The sequence below is a fragment of the Sminthopsis crassicaudata genome, chromosome 1 (genome assembly GCF_048593235.1).
Source record: "Sminthopsis crassicaudata isolate SCR6 chromosome 1, ASM4859323v1, whole genome shotgun sequence".
Taxonomy (NCBI): Eukaryota; Metazoa; Chordata; class Mammalia; order Dasyuromorphia; family Dasyuridae; genus Sminthopsis; species Sminthopsis crassicaudata.
This window is the reverse complement of record NC_133617.1, coordinates 30,870,994-30,894,795: the sequence shown is the minus strand read 5'-3', so window position 1 is coordinate 30,894,795 and position 23,802 is coordinate 30,870,994. Positions and strand designations below refer to the sequence as shown.

The window sequence follows — 23,802 nt, the reverse complement described above, 5'->3', positions numbered from 1 at the left end:
TTTCTTACCAACTTTAATCATTGGATGGGCACTGCCTCATGAAATTGAGACTTGTTAAAGACTTTCATTTTAAAAGATCATTGCATCCAAAGCCATCTCCAGTCATCCTGATCTATATCTGGCCACTGGACATGGATGGCTCTGGAGGGGAAAGTGAGGCAGGTGATCTCCCTCCCCCATGCCCCCATTTAAATCCAATTCACTTACATGTCATAGCATCCCTCCCTGATGTCAGGGTCCTCTTTAAGAACTAAAGACAAAGAACAGCGACAAGAAGAATAACAACAACAGAGAACTGGAGTTTACGTGTCAAATATTCCCATTTGTGATTCACACAATAGCAAAACAAGGACAGCAATTAAGTTATATGTGAGGAGGTGTTCAGAAAGTGTTGCTGAGTCAGGAATGTTGAGAACAGCACCAGAATTGTTTACTACAGCCTGGTCTTTGTTTCCCCTATTGGTTTTGAATGGCTACCATTTGTTTGTTGAATTGATTCAAATGTGCATCCCACTTCCAGGGCCATTTTTGGCACTTCCTGGGAATGAGCTAGTTTGTACCTGCAAGCCACAAGATATCTACATAAGACAAAAATAAAATCCCAAGTTGCATAGGTTTTCCATTTTAATAGTCATTTTGGAGAATTTAGAACCTAATTCCCCTTTCCCCTGATAGCAGCCTTGGGGGATTCTGGCTTGAATTCCACTCCTACTCTGTTTCTTTTTCTTTTCTTTTTTTGTATGTCATACAGAATAAATAAAAAAAAGGCAAAAGTGAGTTTAAATTTCTTTTATTTTCTCCCATGGCTCATAGATAAAGGGCTGGACTTGGAAGACTTACGTTCCAGTCCTCTGTCTGATATTTATTCCCTGAGCTTCGTCAACTTACTTCTTTGAGTCTTAGTTCCTTCACCTGGAATAAAGGAGGTAATACTTTCCAGGTTTGTTGTAAGACTCAGTTGACATCTGTAAGGGACTTTGCAAACTTTAAAGCATGATAGAAATTTGAGTTTGAGGTATGGATGAAAATAAAATGCATTTACTAGAGGTCACTAAGTGCTAATGACACTAATTGCTAAGAATACAAGCACAAAATCCTGTCCACGAGGAACTAAAAAGTTGTTGGCCAGAAAAGTATGCTTTGGTCTGGAAAATGATCAGCATGGTGATGTGCATCTCTGTACCCCCTATCACCAGGGAGGTTAAGGCTGGTCAGCTTCTTGATTTTGTGTCCACATTAGATCTAACACCAATAAGATCCTTGGAGGATGAGGGAAGAGGATGTCAGGCTGTTTAAGAATAAGCACACTGCCAACTATACCCAGAGAGAGGATTATGGGAACTGAGTGTGGATCAAAACATAGCAATTCACTCTTTTTGTTGTTCACTTACCTTTTGTTTTCTTATTCATCTTTTTTTTTCCTTTTTGATCTGATTTATCTTGTGCAGCAAGATAATTGTATAAATATGTATATATATACATTGGATTTAACATATATTTTAACATGTGTAATATATATTGGATTATTTGCCATCTGGAGGAAGGGGTGGGGGGAAGGAGGGGAAAATTTGGAACACAAGGCTTTGCAAGGGTCAATGTTGAAAAATTATCTATGTATATGTTTTAAAAATAAAAAAAAGCTTTAATAAAAAAGAATAAGCAGACAATACCATCCCTGCCCTCCAAATGGAGTAGTTCAAAACTCTCTTGTCAATTAATTAGCAGTGGTATCTGGTTTATAAATTTCTGCTGCATTTTCAGACTGGGTGAGTTGGAGAGACTTAACCTCAGTAAAAATGGGGAGGAGGAATCCAGTGGCAAATGGAACCTTAGGGGAATAGACTGACATGCCTTTTATAGGAACAATGATCGAATTGATTTGATTATGGTTCCAGAATGGGAAGGTGGAGGGGGCAACATTAAGTCAAAGCAAAAGGATGTGAGATGGCAGGTCTGGATATAGTAAGTAGCTCAGTTTCCCTCTCTCCCTTACCCCCATAACAAATATCAAGACATTATAGCAGGAGGTCCAAGGATACAAAGGCCAAGTCTTCCAGGTCCAATGGATTGAGAGTTCATTTTAGAATTAGGAAGACCTAGACATAAGTTATTTTGACACTTTGTGGCTATAGCCAAAGAATAAGCTTATTATTGATGAAAAGTTTAATGCAAATAGCTGGTGTTTATATAGTGCTTTAAGTTTTAAAAAACTCTTTTAAAATATTAATTCATCTGATTTTCATTATTCTGGAAAGTGGGTACTGTTAATATGTCATTTTATAGATGACAAAAGTAAGACAGAGGTTAAATGACTTGATCAGAATCACACAGTTAGTAAATATCTGAGATTGGAATTGAATTCAAGTTTTCTTTTCAACACTTCTAGCACTATGCACTCTGCCATCTAGCTGCATTTTGGGAGAAGCTTTTCATTCTTTATGATGCTTTTTCTCTCTCTCTCTGTCTGTCTCTTTGTCTCTGTCTCTCTCTCTACTTCTATATCCATGGTCTATCTAGCTATCCATTTGCCCATCTATTAGTCTACTTACTTATTATCTCTCCCCATCCACTCATCCATCTATCATCTATCTATCCATCTGCCTATTTATTAATTTATCATCTATTCATCCATCCATCTCTAAATCATTGATCATGTATCTATCCAGCATTTATCAAATCTATCCATCCATTATCTAGGTAGCTATCCATTTGCCTACCTTCCAGTCTTATCAACTTGTCTATTTGTCTATCTACTTAACTACCTACCTACCTACCCGCCTACTTACCTACTTATCTATCTATCCATACATCCATCTATCAGTCTCCTTTGAGGGACTTTGGGGAACAGGACTAACAAACTCTTTGAGTATCTTGTTTCTTATTTCTTTATTAACCTTCTTCCCTACCCCTTTCCTAGGACTTATAGTCATGTGTTTTCAGCAGACTGAAATAATCTTATACTTTGCATTCTCACTAACAAACAAAAGGTTTTTCTTCACATAAAATGAAAGAAGGAAATTGGATATTTTCTAAATTATTTAGCTTGAAGAATAAAATTCGAGTTCTTACCTGGCATTCCAGACCCTCCAGGATCTTGCAATAATCAGTATTTCTGACCGCACATTTTCCCCACATTCTCCATATGCCTTTATGCCCTGGTCTTTTCTCCCTCAATACTTCTGTTATCTTTACCTGGAATATTTTCCTTCCAAGATACTTAACCTGTGGTCCTGGAAACTTTAAAAAAATTAATGACAATATTCAACATAATTGGCTTCTTTTGTATCCCTATATATTTTATTTTATGCGTTTAAAAATATGATTCTAGAATGATTCACAAGGCTGCCAAAGGGATCTAAGCCCCTAAATGTTTAAGGCTAAGTAATCTCTAAACTCCTTTCTAGCCCTCATCTTCTAGAAAAACCATAGTGCTCAACTCAGTATTTCCATTTGATGCTACAATTCCATAAATATGTGCTTAATCATAGAAGAGTAGATTCAGGTTCTCCATCTCCCTTCAGTTATCTGAAAGCATGAATGGTGTGCTAGGCTAGACCCATAACTAAGATGGGGAAACTGACACTCAAGGAGGTACTGACAATCCTTGACAATACTCCTTAAGCAAAATAGATATGCCTCAATTTAGCATCTCATCAGCAGTTAAAATTAAATTAGTTAAATTGTAATTAGTAAAAATTGTAATTAGTTAAAATTGTAGATTTCTGGGTATCCCATTTCCTTTAGGTCCTTTCCCTTGCAGTGCTCTGGTTTTCTGTTTTCTTCCCTCCAGAAATGAATTTATCTTTCAGAGTTGATTTGACCCTAAGGGCATTTTGTAAACCTTACTCTGAAGTGAAAAAGCACTAGTTACAGTTTTCTGCCTGGAGTTATTGTTCCTTGTGGAATTATCTTTGAAGCTCTTTTCCCCTTCTTTTGTCTTCTCTGCCTCGTTCCCAGGCCATCAGTAACCCTGAACTCCCGAGTTTACAACCATATCCTCCCTTTCACAGGGACTCAGAAGTCAAAAGGAATCTCAGCCAATCTAGTTCAACAAAGTGTACCTGCTTAAGTATTTATTCCCACCAACATATCCATTCAGACTCCAGAAGCTCTTAGAGAGGACCTCATAAGCCATCTCACTTACCCACCCACCAGATGAGGAAACTGAGTCCCAGGGAGGAGGAGCCCAATTTCCCACAAGCATTATGTAGCAGAGTTGAGAGTCCAGACTAGTCTTCTGACTACTTCCCATTGTACTGAGCTACCAACTTAAAAACTGATTTAAAAGCTGCCTATCAGAAGTCCCATTTTACTATGGGATAGCCATCTTTGTTATCAAGCTCTCCTTTCTGTTGAGCCTAAATCTGCCTTTGTACAACACCTGCTTATTCATTATGCTTCTGTCCTCTGGGATCAAGTAGAGCTACTTGGATTTCTCTTCCAAATGTCAGCCTTTTAAATACTTAAGAATGGTGTCCACTCAAATGATCTCTTCTCTCCCACTAAACATTTGCCATTTCCTTCATTTGATCCATGTAAAAACTTAGAGTTCACCATGATTTTTGGAGGCCTTTCTTAAGTGCTTAGTACATAGTAGGGATTTAAAATGCATAAGTGAACTCTTCTGAATGCTTTCTGACTGATTCATGGGAACCCCAGAATGAGAGGTCTTAGAGACTGCTATGTATTTGGATGAGTTTTTTTTTCTGTTCATCAGAAAAAATTTCATCTCAAAATATGTCCCTTTTCTTTAAGAGATCACTAGATGGTACAGAGGATAGGGTGCTGGGACTGATTTCAAAATCTATCCCCGGATACTCATTAGCTGGGGCAGCTAGTTGGTACAGTGGATAGAACACCAGTGCTGAAGTCAGGAGGACCTGAGTTCAAATGTGCCCTCAGACCCTTAAAACTTCCTGTCTGTGTGACCCTGGGCAAGTTACTTAACCCCAATTGCCTCAGAAAAAAAATATAAAAATAAAGATACTTATTAGCTGTGTGACCCTACCCAAATCACTTAACCATGGTTTGTCTTAATCCACTGGAGAAGAATATGGCAAACCACTCCTGTCTTTACCAATGGACACTATGGTCCACCAAAGATTCGAACATGATGGAACTGATTAACAATATTCCAGGCATTATGCTAAGCACTGAGGATACCAAAAAAAAAAAAAAAAAAAAAAAAAACATAGTTCCTGCCCTCATGGAGCTTACAGTCTAATGGGGAGAGACAACATACAAACAAATATATGGAAAGCAAGTGATATACAACACAAATGGGAAATAATTAACAGAGGGAAGGCACTAGAATTAAGAGAGGTTGGAGAAGTCTTTCTGGAGAAGGTGGGATTTTAGTTGGAAGCCAAAGAGGTCAGAAGTCAGAATGTGATGTCAGAGAAACTGAGGCAAGATAGAGATTAGAGGTTTTTAAATATTTTTATTAGAGGGAGGGTTTGGACTTAGCCAGACAGCTGGATCAGATGCTTGTCTCAAAGCATTCAGCAACAAGCGAGGGATTTCAGAGACTCTAAAAGGGCTCTAGCAATTAGGGAAACATAGGCAGGGAGAGGGGAGTAGAGCACTGGTGGATGGTACTTTCCAGGAAAGGACCATAAATTCAGTTCTGACAGGTTGGGGGTAAAGAGGAAGGACCATAAATTCTGGTAAATTGGGAAGAAGCTAGAGACAAGATGTCTGAATCAGGAGATGGGGGGGTACCATCTAGGTATTTGAGATAAACCATCTGGAGTTTTATGACTCTTTGGGATGCTAGTGGCCAGGGCTCCCAGTCTTAATGGCCAGGAAGGGGGAGTTGCCACTAGGGAGACTGAGGCAGAATAATTCAGGGAAACTGAGGCAGAACAATTCAGAGAAACTGAGTCAGGGAAACTGAGGCATAACATGAATTGAGGAAGGAGAAAGTTCTTGTTATGGAGTTAGACCAGAGAGAATGCCTGGAGCCTAGAATTAGAGAGTCTTATTAGTGAAACAGCCAGAGGCTGATCACTGAATAGAAGAGTACATGGTAGGGAGTAAAGTGTGGGAAAGCTGGAAAAGTGGGAGAAAGTGTGAGGCAGGTCATGAAGGGCTTTGAATTTGCTCCTGGAGGTGATAAGGAGCCACAACAGTTTAATGAGGAAGGGAATGGTACGATCAGACTTGTATTTTAGGAAAAATTATATCAGGGGCTAAATGGAGGATGGATAGGAGTAGGGAGAGACCTGAGACAAATGCAGCAGCTATTACAATAATACAGGTATGAAGATAAAGCTGTGCACTGGGGGGCGGCAGTGTCAGAGGAGGGATGGGGTCATATCGGAGAGATGTGGCAAAGTAGAAATAGACTTGTCTTGACTATTTTCTACAATGCTGTTATCATTGTATACATTGTTCTCCTGATTTGCTCATTTTATTCTTCAATATACATATGTTCCCCAAATTGTTCATTTTTAAATAATATTGACGTTAAACCAGTTCTGCTATAACACTTGTTTTGAAAATGAGAATTTGTTCCAATGCAACATAATTCCAAACTTCAAGTTTGCTTATGAGCAATTTCTTATTCAAGAAACGAGAACACAGAAAATAGCACAATTTGACAGTAACTCACAAGCTGCTTCCTTTCTGAAGCTCACTTCCACAAACTTTAGGTCTTTGTTGAGATAAAATGCCATTTTTACCCTATGTCATCTGGTACCATGAGGATTGTGGGCAGAGGAGGGATGGATTGTATCACATTTCCTTTCACCATGGCCTTTGCCCTGAGACTCAGAGCTGCGGCCTGCCCAACTTTTCCAGTTCAGCCCTTCGGAGAACCTAAGAGCAACAGCTCGAGGCCACAGATGCAGCCATTATTTTCTGTTGAATTACTGTATTTCTTGACCAGTAACCATATAAAACTACAACTATTTAAATTAGGTTCCAATCTTTTTCTTAAAGCATCACTGGCTAAGTTTAGGGTATTGTGCTTCTACCTCCATTTCTTCCCCATAGGCCCTGTGGTTTTTATTAACTAATATTATCTCATGTTGTATTTTTAGGAAATGTATATGTCATGTTATAGCAGAACTGACCATAGTTTATAGTGTTCTCAGGTTCAGTTTATTCATTATGTATGTATTCCCATGTATTTTTGTCTTTTTAAAATTTTATTTCCAGGGGCAGCTAGATAGTGCAGTGGATAGAGCCCTGCAGTCAGGTGGACCTGAGTTCAAATGTGGCCTCAGACACTTCCCACTTCCCAGCTGTGTGACCCTGGGCAAGTCATTAAACCCCAATTGCCTCAGCAAAAAATAAAAACAAAACATCCCCTTCCCCATTTTTTTATAACAATCACATTCATTTAGGATAATTTATTTAACCATTCCTCAAATGTTAAATTCCCTTTAGTTTCCAGTTTTTTTGCCACCACACAAAGAATTGCTATAAATATTTTTATACTTACCTGACCTAGACCTAGCAGTAATATAGTTTAGTCAAAGCATATTCCTAATTTAGCAACTTTTTGTGTAGGAACCCAAATTACTTTCACAATGGTTATACCCATTCCCAGGCCCATCAGCAGTGCAGCAAAGTGCCTAATTTTCCACAGCCTCTCCAACATTTGTCATCTTTGCCAGTCTGATGAGTGTGAGGTTGAATTTCCAAATTACTTTAATTAGTAGAGATTTGGAGCAGTTTTTCCCATTTCTAAAGATAGCCTTGTTTTTGTCCCTTAAAAATCGTCTGTTCATATCCTTATGCATTATCAATTGGGGATCGGCTTTTATTCTTATAAATTTGAATCAGTTTCATACATATGCATATGTTTGTATTCATACACCTATGTATGTCTACATATATATGAATAAAATAAGGCATTTATTAGAAAAACTAGCTGCAAAGATATTTTCCAGTTGTTTTCCTTTTGATCATAGCTTTATTTGATTTTTATACACAAAATCCTGCTACTTTTGTATAATAAAAATTATACAATTTTTTTATCTTCTCTGATCCTCTCTATCCCTTGTCTGGAGAGATCAGAGAGGTCATTTTTTCCATGTCTCTCTAATTTTTTTTGTATCTGGGTCACACATCCATTTGGAGCTTATCTTGGTATATAGTGTGACGTGTTGGTCTAAATTTATTATTTTTTTTAATACCACTGTCCCAGTTTTCCCAGCAGTTTTTTTTTTTAATCAAATAGTGAATCCTGCCTCCATTTTATAGTTGAGGACAGAAAGAATTTGACAGAGATGGAGGAGCAATGGCTCTGGTATCTAAGGGCCTGGGTTCAAATCCTTCCTCTGACGCTACGCTACTACTGATATTTATGTGTTCTTGGACAAGTCACTTGGCCTCCTTAGGCCTCAGTTTCCTCTTCTGTAAAATAGGGGTTGGACTAGAAGGTTTCCAAGGTCCCTTCCAGCTCTAAATATATGATCTTATAATGAGACAAAATGAGAAAGAGAGAGACAGAGAAAGATACAGAGAGAAGATAGAGGCAGATACACATAGAGAGATGGGCAAAAAGAAACAAACAAAGAGACAGAGAAAGATGGACAGAGGGAAAGAGAGACACAGTGAGTCAGAGGGAGAGAAGAGAGACAAAGATGACAGAGACAGAGAGAAAGAGAGAAGAGAGATAGAGACTCAGAGAGACAAACAGAGATGGACAGAGAGACAGAGACAAATAGAGAGATGGGGGTGAGAGAAAGAAGAGAGAAGTTGTAGAACTGATGATGGAAGTGAGGCCTTAGGCTCATATTATAATGGAGGAATGAACATTCTGAAGTTTGTACTGTTCTTATCCTTTAAGACTCAGCTCATCTCTCTAATGCATTTCCTGATTATCTCTAAAGCCTTCCATCCTCAAACATCCTCAGAGCACTCTGAGTGTCTCTCCACCTCCCCCCCTATATCTTTGATGAAAAAAAAAATAACATTTTTAATCTTCACAGTCCAAACCTGGAGCCCAGTGCCTGGCTCTGAAGGAATGTTTGTTGAATCGATTTGGGGTTGAATTTGTTTAAACAACAGTCATGTTGGGCTGTCCCCTTCCCGATTCTTTTCCCTTCCCCATTCTTTTCCCATCATGCTGCTTCTCCATAAACCTTTCATTAGAAATCTTCAGGCAGACAAAGAATGACCACACATTGAGGAGGCAGGAGGGGAAATCTTCCTCCTAGTATAGATTGGATTTAGGTGAGTCTCTTACAATTGAATGTAAACCTGAATTACTCTGTCCTAATCCAGTCCTAATCCAGTTGTTATCATCTGCCAATTAGTCACATGACTATATGTAATTATATGTAATACTCTCCATTATGATTTCATATTCTCCTTCTTGCTCTAGGATCTCATTTTTTGATCCTGTGAGTGAGCCCTTCCCACCATTGCTGATCTCCTCTATCACTCATCTTTATGCCCCAGGATATCTGTGGAAAAGAGGCTGGACTCAGAGGAAAAGGGTCTGAACTCAAATTCTTGTCTGGCTTCTGATATCATCATTTAACTGAAATTTCTCTCCAAAGTTACCAATGATCTCTTCATTCCCTGATCCAAAGCCTTTCCTTAGTCCCCATTCTCTTTGACATCTCCCTTTGGAACTGTTGATCACTCTCTCCTCTCTGATACTCTCTACTCTTTAGATTTTGGAGGCCCCAAGGCCTCCCTCCTTTTCTATCTGACCCTTTCTTCTCAGTCTCCCTGGTTTCCATCAAATCCCATCTTCTCCAGGGAAGATTCTTTGAAACTTTCTTAATTCTAGTGCCTTCTCTCTGTTGATTATTTATTATTTATCTGTACATTGTATGTACCTAGTTGTTTGCTAGTTGACTGGTTGACTATGTGGTCCCTTCACCTCTTTGGGATTTAATTTCCTCACCTGTAAAATAAGAAGGCAGGGGGTTGGTTAGATGGCCTTGAATGTCTTTCCCTTTTGTAGATCTTTGAGCCTGGAAGTTTTACTACAGTGTCTTATATTTCCTATCACACCTTCCCAAAACCCATCCCAGGGTTACTGTTGCCATCTGCCTCTCCTTTGCCTTTGTTTGCTGCTGAATAAAGTGATAAAACTGTGTAGATTATGTCCATCCAAAAACATGTTATATATCATCAGCTCAGCCTTCACTGTGGCAAGCCAACGCTCTTACTCGTTCCAATTTAATTCACTATTCCAATCCACACAAAGTCTATTCCAAACCTTTTTTGTCTCCCCTCAAGTATTCCACCCACCCTCCACCCTCTAGGCCGAGGACTTCACCTTACACTTTACTGAAAAAAATTGCTGTCTTTCATCAAGAGCTAGCTCTTCTCTCCTCCTACTCATCTTGAATCACTCAGACATCTGCCACCATCTTCTCTTTTAGTCCTGGCTACGATAAAGGGGTGATTTTTCTCCTTGCCAAGGAAAACTCCTTCACATGCATTCATGATCCCACTCTCTCTCATTTTCATCAACAAATAGCTCTCTCAATCATTCCCACTCTCTCTTTGTTCTTCAGTATCTATCTACTAGTTCCTTTCTCCATCTCTATAGACATTTCCACCATCTTAAAAAAAAAAAGGGAGGCAGCTAGGTGGCGCAGTGGATAGAGCACCAGCCTTCAATTCAGGAGGACCTGAGTTCAAATCTAGTCTCAGACACTTAACACTTCCTAGCTGTGTGACCCTGGGCAAGTCACTTAACCCCAGCCTCAAAGGGGAAAAAGAAAGTTTTCTTGACCTGATCATTGCCTCATGGCCATTGTCTTATATATCTGTTCTCCCCCTTGAGGTGAAACTTGGGAAACTTATTCATAATTGGGGCCTCCACTTCCTTTTTGGTCTCTTCTAAATCCTCTGTAACATGGCTTTCCACTTCATTATTCTACTCCCTCCAAAGTTTCCAATGATCTCAAATGGCCTTTTCTCACTCTTCTTTACCTCTCAGTAGCTTTTGACACTTTATAATAATCTATCTCCTCTCTATTTTCATATTTCCTATCCTGGTTTTCCTACCTGTCTGACCACTTCTCATTCTCTTTTGCTGGATCTTCAACCAGATCTCTTCTGTTAACTCCAGATGCTCCCCAAGGTTCTTCCCTGGACCCTTTTTTTTCTTCTCCCTCCCTCTATATTATATTGCTTGGTAATCTCATCACTCCATTTCCCATCACCTTATCACCTGGATTTAGTTATCATCTCTAAGTAGATGATTGATTTCCTTTGTATTTCCAGGCTTATTCTGTCTCCTGAGCTGTAGCCCCTCATCATCATCTGCCTTTTCAACATCTACCAGATGCTCTGTAGGCATCTCAAAATCAACATGTCTGAAACAGAATTCATTATCTACATTTCCCCCCAATTTTCTGCTTCCCAGCCCCCAATCTTCTCTCTTTCCAACTTTTCTTTTGCCATTAAGATACAATTATCCTCTTAGTCACTCGGGCTTGCAACTTTAGCTTTATTTTTATTTTATGTTTATTTTATTTTTCTTTTGTCTTTTCTTTTTTTCCTTTATTTTTGACTCTTCACTCACATGCATCCCACCTACCTAATCTGCTGCCAAACCTCCCCATTCCTATCCTGAGCACAACTCTCCTAAAAGCTTTCTTCACTCCCTGGACAGTGTAAGAAGTGGTAGCAGCTTTGCTACCCTGATACAGGCTCTCGTCACTGTGTGCTTAGACTATTGCAATAGTCTGCTGACTCATCTTCCTGTCTTGACTCTCCCTACTCAGATCCATATTTCACATCAAAATAATTTTTCTAACATAAGGTTTGACCATGTCACTGCCCTACTCACTCAGCATTGACCTAATACCTGTAGGATTAAATATAATCCTCTTTTGGCATTTGAGGTCCTTGACCATCTGGCCTCTTCCTACCTTTCCTATTTTTGTATATGTTATTCCCAAGTACACATTCATACACTCTATGATAAGCTGCTGTTCCTCAAATAGGACCTTTCATCTTCTGACTCCATGTTTTTGCACTGGTTGTGACCCCTACCTGAAATGCTCTCTCCCCTCCCCTCCTCTTTCTGGCTTCCTTTAAGATTTAGCTTTAATTCCATCTTCTGCAAGGGGACCTTCCCCTCTCCCCTGCTACTATTGCTTTCCTTCTGGCATAACTTTCTACTCAGTACATATCTTGTAGGTATTTAGTTATTCACATTTTGTCTGTCCACTAGATTGCCCTTGATGCCAGGGATTATTTTTAGTCTTCCACTGAATGCAAAATTAATTAGAATGCTGGGCCTTCAGACATCTGATAGTTGTGTGACCTTGGGCAAATCACATCATGTCTGCCTCAGTTTCCTTATTTGTAAAGTGAGATAATAGCACTCACATCTCATGGTTGTTTGAAAGTCAAATTAGATATTGATAAAATGCTTGGCACAGTATCTGGCAAGGGCTATATAAATTCTAATTAAGCTTAGGTCACAGCAGATAGAGTGTTGGACTCAGTCAAGAAGATCCGAGTTCAAATTCTACTTCAGACACCTACTAGTTGTATAATCCTAGGCAAGCCATTTTATTGTCCACAGCCTCAGCTTCCTCATAGGTACAGTGCAAATCTGTATGTAAATCTCAATCTGTAAAATCTCTGGGGAGAAAAAATCTATAAAATAACCCTAATAATCTTCATAGGGTTGTTATAAGGGTCAAAGAAAAGAATGCATGAAAAGTGTTTTGTAAAAATCAAAGCATTATGGAAATGCCAGATACTATCATCATCATTATTATTACTGCCAATAGTTTGATGATTGATTGATTTTGTATGTCCAAGGATCAGCCCACCAAGATTTAAAGAGATTTATTACCAGGTTTGCTGGGAGCTACAGGATGATACGGTATATTTTTCTGACATAGCAGCTCTTAAAAGTCATCTAGTCACAGAAATTTGGGGATCTACACTGGTGAGGGAAGAATCACTCCATCATGGGTCATTATTATGGGAAACAAAACTATCAAAAAAAGTATCAGAGAAAAAGATGGGCAAAATTTGTGTGAGCATCAATACAGCTGGATTTTTTTCTTCCTTTCCCTTCCCTTCCACTTGCTCTCCAAGATAATGGACATAGAAAACAAAATCTTGGAACAAAAACGGATCTGGATGAAAAAACAGGAAACCCAAAGCCCCCGGAAGTTACAAAAGCAAATTTCTATTCTGGAGACCCATTTAAATCTGGTAAGTGACATAATTAACCTTACTACCCAAACCACCTTTCCCCCCTGCAATGGGAATAATGGGATATAATAGGAAAAAGAACAACATTTGGAGAAATAGAGGACCTGAGTTCAAATTCTATCTCTGCTAGTTACTATTTGTGACTTTGGTCAAGTCCTTGGGTCAACAGGGACCTATAAAAGACACAGACTATGACTTCTGGAGTTCCAGCTCTAGATCTGGGGTCCCACGATCTTCTGACCAGTTTGAGTCTCATTTCATTAATTTGTAAAATTGGGGTGATCCTATTTATCCTCTCCACTTACAGGGTTGTGAACTCTTAGAGTACTTAGGAAAGTCAACTGTCAAGGGAATTCTTGGGAAAGAGAGAGAGGTTCATGTAAATATACATTGGGGAAGTTGAATCTTAATGCTCTGTAGGGAAACTATTTTCTCTGTAAACTTTCATCCCACTTTAGTTGTTTCTAAAGGGTGATGCATAAAAGGCATGATTTCAGGGTCCCTAGAATTGGCCCAAATTCCCACTAAAAGTGTTCTTATCATTTTCCTGGTGCCCAAAATATGACTCTCTCCCAGGGAACAATGGTTTTTATTTTCCAGTCTATCTGACTTAAAATGCATTTCTTTGGAGACATGGTAAAGAAAGAGAGAGAGAGAGAGAGAGAGAGAGAGAGAGAGAGAGACAGAGAGAGAGACAGAGAGACAGAGAGACAGAGAGACAGAGAGACAGAGACAGAGAGAGGGAGAGAGAGAGAGAGAGAGAGAGAGAGAGAGAGAGAGAGAGAGAGAGAGAGAGAGAGAGAGAGGAGAGAGAGAAGAGGAGAGAGAGAGAGAGGAGAGAGAGAAAGAGGGAGAGAGATTAGAGAGAGAGGGAGAGAGAGAGTTCTAGATCTTCACACATTGGCTGTGTGACCCCAGGCAAATAATTTAACCTTCTTAAAGCCTCAGACAATTCTCTAAGCTTTTAAACTTCCAAGCAGGAGCCAGTCTGCAATAGTTGAGTGAACTTTCTCCCTGGAAATTCCCTATGCTGATTTAATCATGGTTCTAGTCCCTAAAAATAAAGCCCCAGTCCTGTCTGAGCAGCATCCTTTCTCCTGTTTCATTGGCATAGGGAATGAGCTATTTGGTACCACACCTGAGAAAAGGACATTGATAAGTTAGAATATGTCTAGAGAAAGACAATGAGAATGAGGAACGGACTCAGGATGACTTCACATGGAGGGTCCATAGAAGGAAGTAGTGTTGTTTAGCTTAGAAAATAAATGGTGGGGGGTCTGGGTAGGTTGATGAATGGAGGCATGAGGGCTCTCTTCAAGGACTTGAAGAGTTCCCAAAAGTTAGTGTGTAAAAGAAGGGATTAAACTCATTCTGCTTCTTCTCTCCACCAAGTTAAAACTAATAGCCATAGGTGAAATTAACCAAGAGGCTAGTTTAGGGCCCAAAATAGGAAACACTTTCCAGTGATGGGAGCTGTCACTATGGTGTGCTCCAAGATGGGGTGGGATGGAAAGGAGATTCTATTTCAGTTCAAAGTGGATGGCCACTGGGAATTTCTGGAATTCCAAGGATGGAGCCTTGGTTATGATCAGAGAGACTGTAATACTTTTTATGACAGTGACCATGAGATCCCAGATCCATTTCCAAAAGGGTAACTTCTTGCAGAGGAGGTAGCTTGATAGGGGAAAGAGCTCTAGATTGAGAGGCAGAGAAGCTGGGTTCAAAACCCAGCTCTGCTGCTTACTTCCAGTTGACTTTGGGCAAGTCCTTTCTTTTTCTGGTCCTCAGTTTCTCCCTTTGTAAAATGAATGAGTTAGATTAGATGGTCTCAAATCTTCTCTTGATTTAAATTCTTTATTTTGTACTAGAGAACCACACACTACGTTTCCATGCAGAGCTGTCTCTCCCTTTTCCCACTAAACCCTGACAGGTAGTCTCTTGGGTAGGTCACTGTCCACTTTGACAAAATGCTAACCACCAATTCCAAGTACCGGCATGCCATAGAGGATCTGCGGTTTGAGAAGGCAGCATATGATCATGTCTACCAGCGGCTCCATCGTCGGCTTATGTCGCAGAAGAAAACGATGAATGTAGCCATTGAGCAGTCTTCACAAGCTTATATCCAGCGGTAGGCAGGGAGGGGAAAAGGGCAGACTGGGAGGGAGACTTTTGGGGCTTGATTGAAAATCTGGCATCCCTCTTGGGACTGAGAGGAAAAAAAATCTATCTCCATTTTGGCTAGAGAGGTTGTATCTCTTCCATGTGGAAAGATTTGTGTTGCCTATAAATCAATATTTGTTTTTTGAGAGGGAAAGTTGACTTTAGAACAAAGGATTTCTATAAAGAGAATCTAATAGAACCCCATAGAGCTCTATGGAAATATAAGAGATATGTTTGCAAAGGGGAAAAATGCCCATCTATATTTCTAGTGCCAAAAATGATAACTCATGTTCCTATCTATTCATCTCTCTCTCTGTCTTTTTCTCTGTGTGTGTCTCTGTTCCCCTCTCTTACCCCTTATCTACCTACCTACCTATCTATCTATCTATTTATCCACCCACCCACCCACCCATCCACCAATTCATTTATGCTGGAAGTCTGCAATGCAGAAGAGAGTGAACCTAGTGACCAAGCTTATGAATTCCTACCTTTTGTTGTTTTGGGAATACCTAATTTTGGATCTTAGAAATAGTCTGTGCTGTAGTTCTGGGTTCAAATCCAGATTTTGTTGCTATTTGTGTGACCTTGAACAGGACAACCAACCATTCTAGGTCTCAGATCCTTCATCTATAAAATGAAGGAGTTGGATTAGATTTCCTCTGAGATCTCTTCTAGCAATAAGTCTACAAAAATATGATCCTATTTTAAAAAATATTTTAGAGACTCTTGGGCTCTGTGCATCCCTAGCACTTATTCATATATAAGAAGAGGCTGTGATTTTGTCAGTACAGAGAGATCCTGATATGGGAACTTCCTCCATCAAGGTATATAGGGGTCCTAAGGAATGGCCTTGCAACACTGAGAGATTAGTAACTTGGCTAGGGTCATAGTTTGTATCAGAGTAAGCATTTGAAATCAAGTCTTCCTGACTCTAAGTGTATTGCTGTATAGGAGGTCCTTAATAAATATTTAGAATATTTATTTGGATATTTAGGGCTTCCTAGACTCCACTAGGCTCCCAGTTTCTGGAGCCTGGTTCTCTCAACTTGCACCTTTTTTTGAATTTAGAATTAGAGTCCTTCATAGAAAGGACACCTTTTCCCACCATCTCTGATGGTTAGTCCCTATGTGGCCCTGGGGCAAGTCACTTAGACTCATCATTTGGTCCAACTTTCTTATTTTATTGATAAAGAAACTGAAGACAAGGAAGTCAAATGATTTGTCCATGGTCACATGGGTAGTTAGCCAACATGGGATTATATCTATCACCTGAAAATTCAGACCAATCAGGTATTATTTTATTATATATTATATTATATGTATATATATATATACATATATATATATACATATATATATAATATAATATATTATATTAGGTCCAAACCTTGTCTAATGGAACTTAACTTAAAATGAAGAAATACTTTAAAATCACTTATAATTATTGCTATTTGTTGTTTAAAAAAGAAAGGAGAAAAGTAGTGGGGTAGCCACCGGGTTATATCTATGGTTTTCAGTCTTCCTTTCTTACAAAGGGGTCTTGAGCCATTCCATCAGTCTTATAATTCCTCATTTTTATTTTCTGTCAAATGGGGATAATCATCATTGTTCTCCATCTATTTCTCAAGCTGGAAGTGGAATCAAATTCAGAAATTTGCTGCAGCCACCTTGAATGAGAGAGATATGCTCCCCATATGGCATTTTTCTCATCACCAGCTATTTCACAATGTCGGAGCTATTGTCTTTATTTTTTTCCTAAAGGAGATACCCAAGCTATAAGCTTTGGAAGTTAGGAACCCTTCATTTATTTGTTTTTCAAGTCTGGATAACTTGAGGCACTTTGGATTTAGGCTACAGAAACAGTATAGAAGAATCTTGCCTTATAAGTGACTTGGTATTATGACAGAAATAGTCTGACTGAATCCTCCACAAGGAGTGGTGAATGCTATCTTGACCAGACTAACAAAGAGTCTTCTTAATGAGACCTGAACCCAAACTAAGAAGCCCTACTAAATGTGGGGGAGAAGAGATATCAACAGCTTCCTCCATTTCAACCATGAAGGCTAGAAAGTATCATATCATTTCCCAGTAGAAAAGTAGAAAAGAGACATGGGCTAAGGTCTGAGTTTGGAGTGAAAAATAATAGAATTAGTTCTATCTCCTTATTTTCACTATGTTTATATTTCATATGGTTTTTTATGTATACTGAAGGTGGTTAGGTTTTTTAAAATCCATTTCATCACTTTTTTTTAGTTGGGGAATTTGGTCCATTTATAATCATAGTTGTTTAAGCCTGTATTTTTTTCCCATTAAATTCTTTTATGTTGTTTTTCCTTCCCTGTTTTCTGTCAGCACTTTGTTCCTGTGGTTTGTTATGATTACGCAAATCTGATCCAGTTCTCCTCCCAACAAACATGGAAAGAGATGTAATAACCCTCCTATTATCCCTGTCAACCTCAAGTTTTTTTGGTTGCTTTTATTATTCTCTCATTTTCTTCCTCCCTTTTCTAGTGAAGAGAAGAGAGTGACATCTTCCCATTTCTCATTTACTACCCTCTTACTTCTATTGCTCCCATCTTCTCTTAATTTTAGCGACATCAATTTGTCTTTTCTAAACAATGATATTTTTATCTCACCTCCATTTTTAAGTCTTTTCCCCTTCTATGATATAATCAACTGATGGGATTTTGACATATTCAGAGAGATGAAAATGCTCCATTATTTTTTTGTATATATATATATATATATATATATATATATATATATATATATATATATATATATATATGTATGTATGTATATATGTATATATATATATATATATGTATATAATTTTTTTCTCCCCAATAGAATGTAAGCCCTTTAAGGGAAGAAACTTTCACTTTATTTTTGCATAGCAAAAATCTAGAAGAGAATGTCCAGTACATAGTAGTTACTTAATATATACTTATTGAGTTGTATTAGCTACTAATCAAGATGGTTTTAAAATTCTGAACAAATCTTGACTGGTTCCAGTGAGTACTGAAATAAATTTGGGAGTAATCGATTCTATTACATTTCTGTTAAGATATGATAACATCAAGACTATTTTGCAAAGGACTGTGTAAATGAAAACAAATTAAGTGAGGGCCTTGGTTCTAACTTAACTCAGGATTTAGGGAAGATCTTTTCAACACTCTGGATCCATGTTTATTTATGTGTAAAATGGAGTGGTGAGAATTGATGAGATTTTCTAATGTGATATTCTTTGGTTCTATTCTTGGACCCTCTGAGATTGATAGAGCATTGAATGAAATGTTTCTGTGGTGGGAATAAGAGCTGACTGTCTTTTCATATACCCTTGTTAACCACACCATGTCAACCACCATGAAACAAAACATTTCAGAGAATTGCAATTCAAAACAAAGCCAAACAATCCAATCCAATTTAACCATTTTTGAGGCCTCCTTTGTATCATACAACATGCATAAGTGCATAGGCACTTAGGATGAGAAGACAAAAATGGAATTCTTGCCTCCAAGGAGCTTATATTCCAGATACAATGTAATAATAGCTAACTTATAGCCCTTTATGGTTGCCAAAGTACTTTTTATAGGTTATCTTCATTTGATACAACAATTCTGTGAGATAGGTGCTATTATCCTCTCCATTTTGCAGATGAGGAAACTGAGCCTGAAAATGATAAACAAAATGACTTAGAAAGGATCACTTGGCTAGTAAAAGTCTGGGCCAGGTTTTTCCTAACTCCATCCTCTATACCATCTATCTAGAAAGTTAATAAATGTAAAACATATAAGATAAGAATGGAACCTGTAATTTCATCAGCATAAGAAACCATTTTAAAGGAAATATCCTCTACCAAAAATAGTGCTTTATATTTAGAGTCTTACTCTAGATGATACCTAATTTTCCAGGTGAATATGAAGAGGACTAGTAATCTATCCGGGGCTTAGGGAGAAAAATGAGGAATGGCTTTATGTATAAGCTGGTAGTATCTGAGTTTGAGTCTTTATGTCAACTTAGGTGGTACAATGGATAGATATAAGAATTGGGAATTGGGAAGACTAGTTAAAATACTGCCTCAGATATTTGCTATCCTACAAAAAGTCATTTCATTCAACACTTTTAGCCTCAGTTTCCTCACATATAAAATGAGAATAATGATAGTACTTACCTCACAGGGTTGTTTTGTAAAGATCAAATGAGTTAACATATGTATTTTTAAAATCTTAAAGGGCTATATAAATTCTGGCTATTATTAATCATTAACCAGGCATTTAAAGAAATATGTAGGAAGGAGAATAAGAGAAAAATAAGAGACAAACAGATCACTTCATCAGGGATTCTAGGCAGGAGGTACAAAGACATACGAACTGAGAGATGAAATGTCATGTATGGAGATTAGCAAGTAAGGCTATTTGGCTGAAACCCAGAGTATGAGAGGGAGATAAAATCACTGTGCAAAGATAGCTGGGAAGGGCTTTTTAGTGGCCAAACAAAAAAATTGTCATTTTATCCTAGAGGCAATAGGGAGCTTCTGGAGGGTCTTGATTTTCTGTGTTAGAAAGGGACAAAGCTAGGGCTCTCTGATCAGTAGGAAGGACATCTCTTTCTTCTAGAGGAAGACGGGGATAAGGAGAGCTACTGTAGTTTCCAATGAAGATAGGGTGGAGGAAAGTTGCTGAGGATCCCCAGCTTTGCATTTCTCTCTGCCTAGGCAAGAAGCAATGGCTCGAATAGATGCCATGAAGGAACGACGGGAAAAAGACCTCTTCCAGTATAAAATGGAGTTTAGGGAGCTGGAACGCATTTATGATCATGAAGCAAAACTGAAGTCCTTCTTATTCATCAAACTTATGGACCGAAGTGAATTTGAAGAAAAGGCCAGAAAGGAAGAAGGTACAGTTCCCCCTCAGGGAGTAGTCTGTGGGTTACTGCTAGTTTCTAATCTTGTGCTAATGTATTGTGGTGTAATAGAAAGAAAGACCCTGGAGGGATGAAGGGTTGGATTCTTACCTGTCCTGCTGGTGGTGCTGGTGAGAGACAGCAGTGGCTAGAGAACTGGACCCAAGTTCATGTTCAGCCACAGACACTTATACTAGCTGTGAGATTCTGGGCAAGTCACTTCACTCTGTTTGCCTCAGTTTCCTTATCTGTAAAATGGAGATGGTAACATCGCAATCTTCCAGCATTCTGAGAAAAAAATGAGATACTATTCATAAAGTATCATAAATTACTAGTCATCATCATCATCATAATCATTGTCATTATAACTACTAACAAGAATGGTGCTGGCCCTTAAGGAGGTCTGAGCAACTTATTATCCACACCTAGGTCATTCTTGTGGTTGATGACAGAATGATAAAGAAATAAGAACTCTAATCTTTTTTCTACCAGATTCTAGGCTTTATCTGCCTATTCTCGAGCATCTTCCCCAACCCTCCTATTACTTTTTTAGCTGACCTCTCTGCCTACAAACAAATTTAAATGGCTGCTGATGCACTGGAAGCTGGAGGGAGATACAAAGTGGAGAAAAGATGAGGTCTCTGTCTTTATGGAGGAAAGGGGTGGCAATGGATGGTGATGAGATAAATTGAATCAATCCACAAATATTTATTTAGCCCCTAATGTGTAGATACATAGGCAGATAGACAGCTGGTGTCCAGTTCTGAAAGACTTGAGTTCAAGTCCCACCTAAGACACATACCAGCTCTGGGATCCTGGGCAAGACACCTAACCTCTCAATGATCTAGGCAACTCCTTAAGACTATTATTGTTTATCCTTCCTTCTCCAAGAGGACCATGACATCAGGAAGGTGATGCCATGACATGCAAGTGAATTGGATTTAAGTGAGAGAGGCTGTGCAAGGTCACCAGCCTCACTCTCTCCTTCCGAGAGTAGCTCCTTCCGAGCTATTTGGGTCCCGTGGCAAGACGACTTCAAGATGACCGGAGATGGCCCAGGATGCAGTGGGAGACCCTGGCCTTTTTAAACTAAGGCCTTTAACACGTCTCAGTTTGATTGAGGCAATGGCCATTCAGTGATTAAGGCTAGGTAAGAAATGAAGTAAAGAATGGCTTCTCTTATAAGCCAAAAAACCCCCAACAAAACCCAAAACAAAAAACTAAAATCAGTCTGAGAGGGGAAGATCCTCAAGGTTCTGGCCAAAACAGAAATAATCGTTATTTACACTCACTCTGAACCAACAGGGCCCAAACAATGACCAGGTAGGGCTTGGTCTGGGACCTGCTATTGGCTAGTCATAAGAGCCATAGTGGCTCTTATTGGGATTTGGGTATAAGACATGATCTTTAAGAAAGAAATCTAGCCTGTGAATCCCAAGATATCTTGTAAGGTTTCAGCAATCAAAATGGACACTCCTTTGGGCAGAGCACTCACAGGTAAGGATATGATACTCTACATGGATAGAGAGAAAGGAGGGCTTACATGGTCAGTGTATAGATTTCACTGCTTTCCAGGAGAATCTCTACCACCCTTACTGTAGGGTTTCCCTGGATAGAGAAAGGAGAAATGCCCTCTAAGTTTAGGGTTCTTAACCTCAGGTGCAAGGAATCACACACACACACACACACACACACACACACACACACATATATACACACATGTTATATATATGTATGTATATATAAACTATTTCCATATTGTAACCCAATTTGGTTTTATGTATTTAAAAACACTATCCTGAGGGGTATGGCAACAAGGTGGTGTCAGGAGGGGCTTAGTCCAAATTTAGCCTCAGACACTTACTAGCTATGTGACCCTGAACAAATCACTTAACCCTATTTACCTCAGTTTCCTCATCTATCAAATGAAATAGAGAAGGGAATGGCAAACTAGTTCAGTACCTTTATCCAAAATACCTAAATGGGTTTTTTTTTAACTCTCTGTGACCTAAATGGGGTCACGTAGAGAAAGACATGATTGATAAAGTGCTGTTGATAGGATTCAATAGCAAAATTCTGAGAAAGAGTAGAAACTTCACGAGATTCTATAAAGGTTCTATGAGACAAACAATTAGAAACCCCTGCTCTATGTTGAGTGGGTCTCCACAGGTTTCAGGGGAAGAGAAAGTTGGAATTATCCCAGGGTTCAAATCTTTGGGGAAAGAACAAAGAAAGGGCCTTGGCGGGTATGCAGGGGTCCTTCAGGGTGGGGACTCTCCTTGAGGAGAGGATAGAGGCCAATTTGCCAGAACTATAGGAGTGCAAGAGGTATCCTTCAAGGCCAACTGTAGACTCTCTCCTAATAGAATAGAAAAAAGTAAACAGGGCATGCACAGGCTCTCTTTCAGGTAAGAAGGGAGGCAAGCTCCCCTCCTGCAGATGGTAGGCTACAAAAAGTGCCTATCAGGCCTTAGGAGGTCTTGTCAGGATTATAGCTTCTCATTCTGGGGAGAAGGAAAACAGTTTTCTCAGGACCATAGGCTCTTTTTCAGGGGAGAAACTGCTCTCCCTGAGGTAAAGGGTTTACCCTCAGGGCAAATGTTCTCTAGACTATAGATTCTCCTTGGGGAGAATGAAAGACATTTCCCCATATTATGGGTCGGCTCTCCTTCAGGAGAAAATGCCAGAAAGGGCTGAGCTCACTGTCTTGTGCAGCTCTCAAGGTCAGCAAGCCCCGAAAGAAGCTTAAGGGGGAGAGCTTCCAGAGCTACGAGGTAGCCCACATGCGCCTGCTCAAGCTGTCTGAGCATGGGGACCTGGAACAGCTGGTGACAGACTACCTGGCAGAGGAGGAGAAGAACTTTGCTCGATTCAACTACGTCACAGAGCTGAACAATGACATGGAGATGCTGCACAAGAAAATCCAGAGTATCCAGGTCTCTGCCCTTTCCCTGATCCCTTTCCCACCCTGCCCCCCCAAAAGTTCAGGCTTACATTTCACTCAATCACTATGTGCTGGGGGTAAGAGGTGAAGAGCATCCATCCATATAAGATCTATAATGGTCTGAAAAGGGAAACAGGTTTAAAACAATCTTTTCCAGCCACTCATCAACATCAAGCCCCTCTAGAAGCAAGTGGTATCCTGGCTAGTAGTATACTTTGAGTCAGGAAGCCCTGAGTTCAAATCCCACATTTAATACTTATTAGCTGGCTTAGAGAAAATCCTGTCACTTCTCTGAGTCCCAGTTTCCTCATTTGTAAAAAGAAGGGTTGGATTCAGTGGCTCCTTCCAGCTCCAGACTCTGATTCGGGCAGTGCCATCTGCTGGCTAGCATGTTTTAGGAGAGGTTTCTTCACTTGAAAGAAGCCTTGGCTATTATAGACTCTTAGGATGGGAAGGGACCTCAAATGGTCAGCACATTTTCCCATTCTACAAATAGGATGTGGACTGGGTCCATTTTTGCCCACACTGGAGGAAAATGATAGCCTTTGGCCCTCAAATTTCACTTGACCACATTGAGAAAAGAAGTGTTCTTGGAGGAGTATAACAGAACTTTGATCATGGAGTTAGGAAGGTAG

At 39.3% G+C, this 23,802-nt stretch overlaps 1 protein-coding gene across 3 annotated transcripts in view; it reads left to right on the top strand.

Moving 5' to 3' along the window:
• CCDC63 (coiled-coil domain containing 63) overlaps positions 1 to 23,802 on the top strand; it is a 108,464-nt gene that overhangs the window by 72,321 nt on the left and 12,341 nt on the right. For all 3 annotated transcript variants that reach the window (XM_074297428.1, XM_074297427.1, XM_074297438.1), the window contains 4 exons: positions 13,039 to 13,158; positions 15,105 to 15,286; positions 20,036 to 20,217; positions 22,939 to 23,159. In XM_074297428.1, the coding sequence (XP_074153529.1) occupies positions 13,039 to 13,158; positions 15,105 to 15,286; positions 20,036 to 20,217; positions 22,939 to 23,159 (705 nt within the window). The remainder of the gene's footprint in view (positions 1 to 13,038; positions 13,159 to 15,104; positions 15,287 to 20,035; positions 20,218 to 22,938; positions 23,160 to 23,802) is intronic.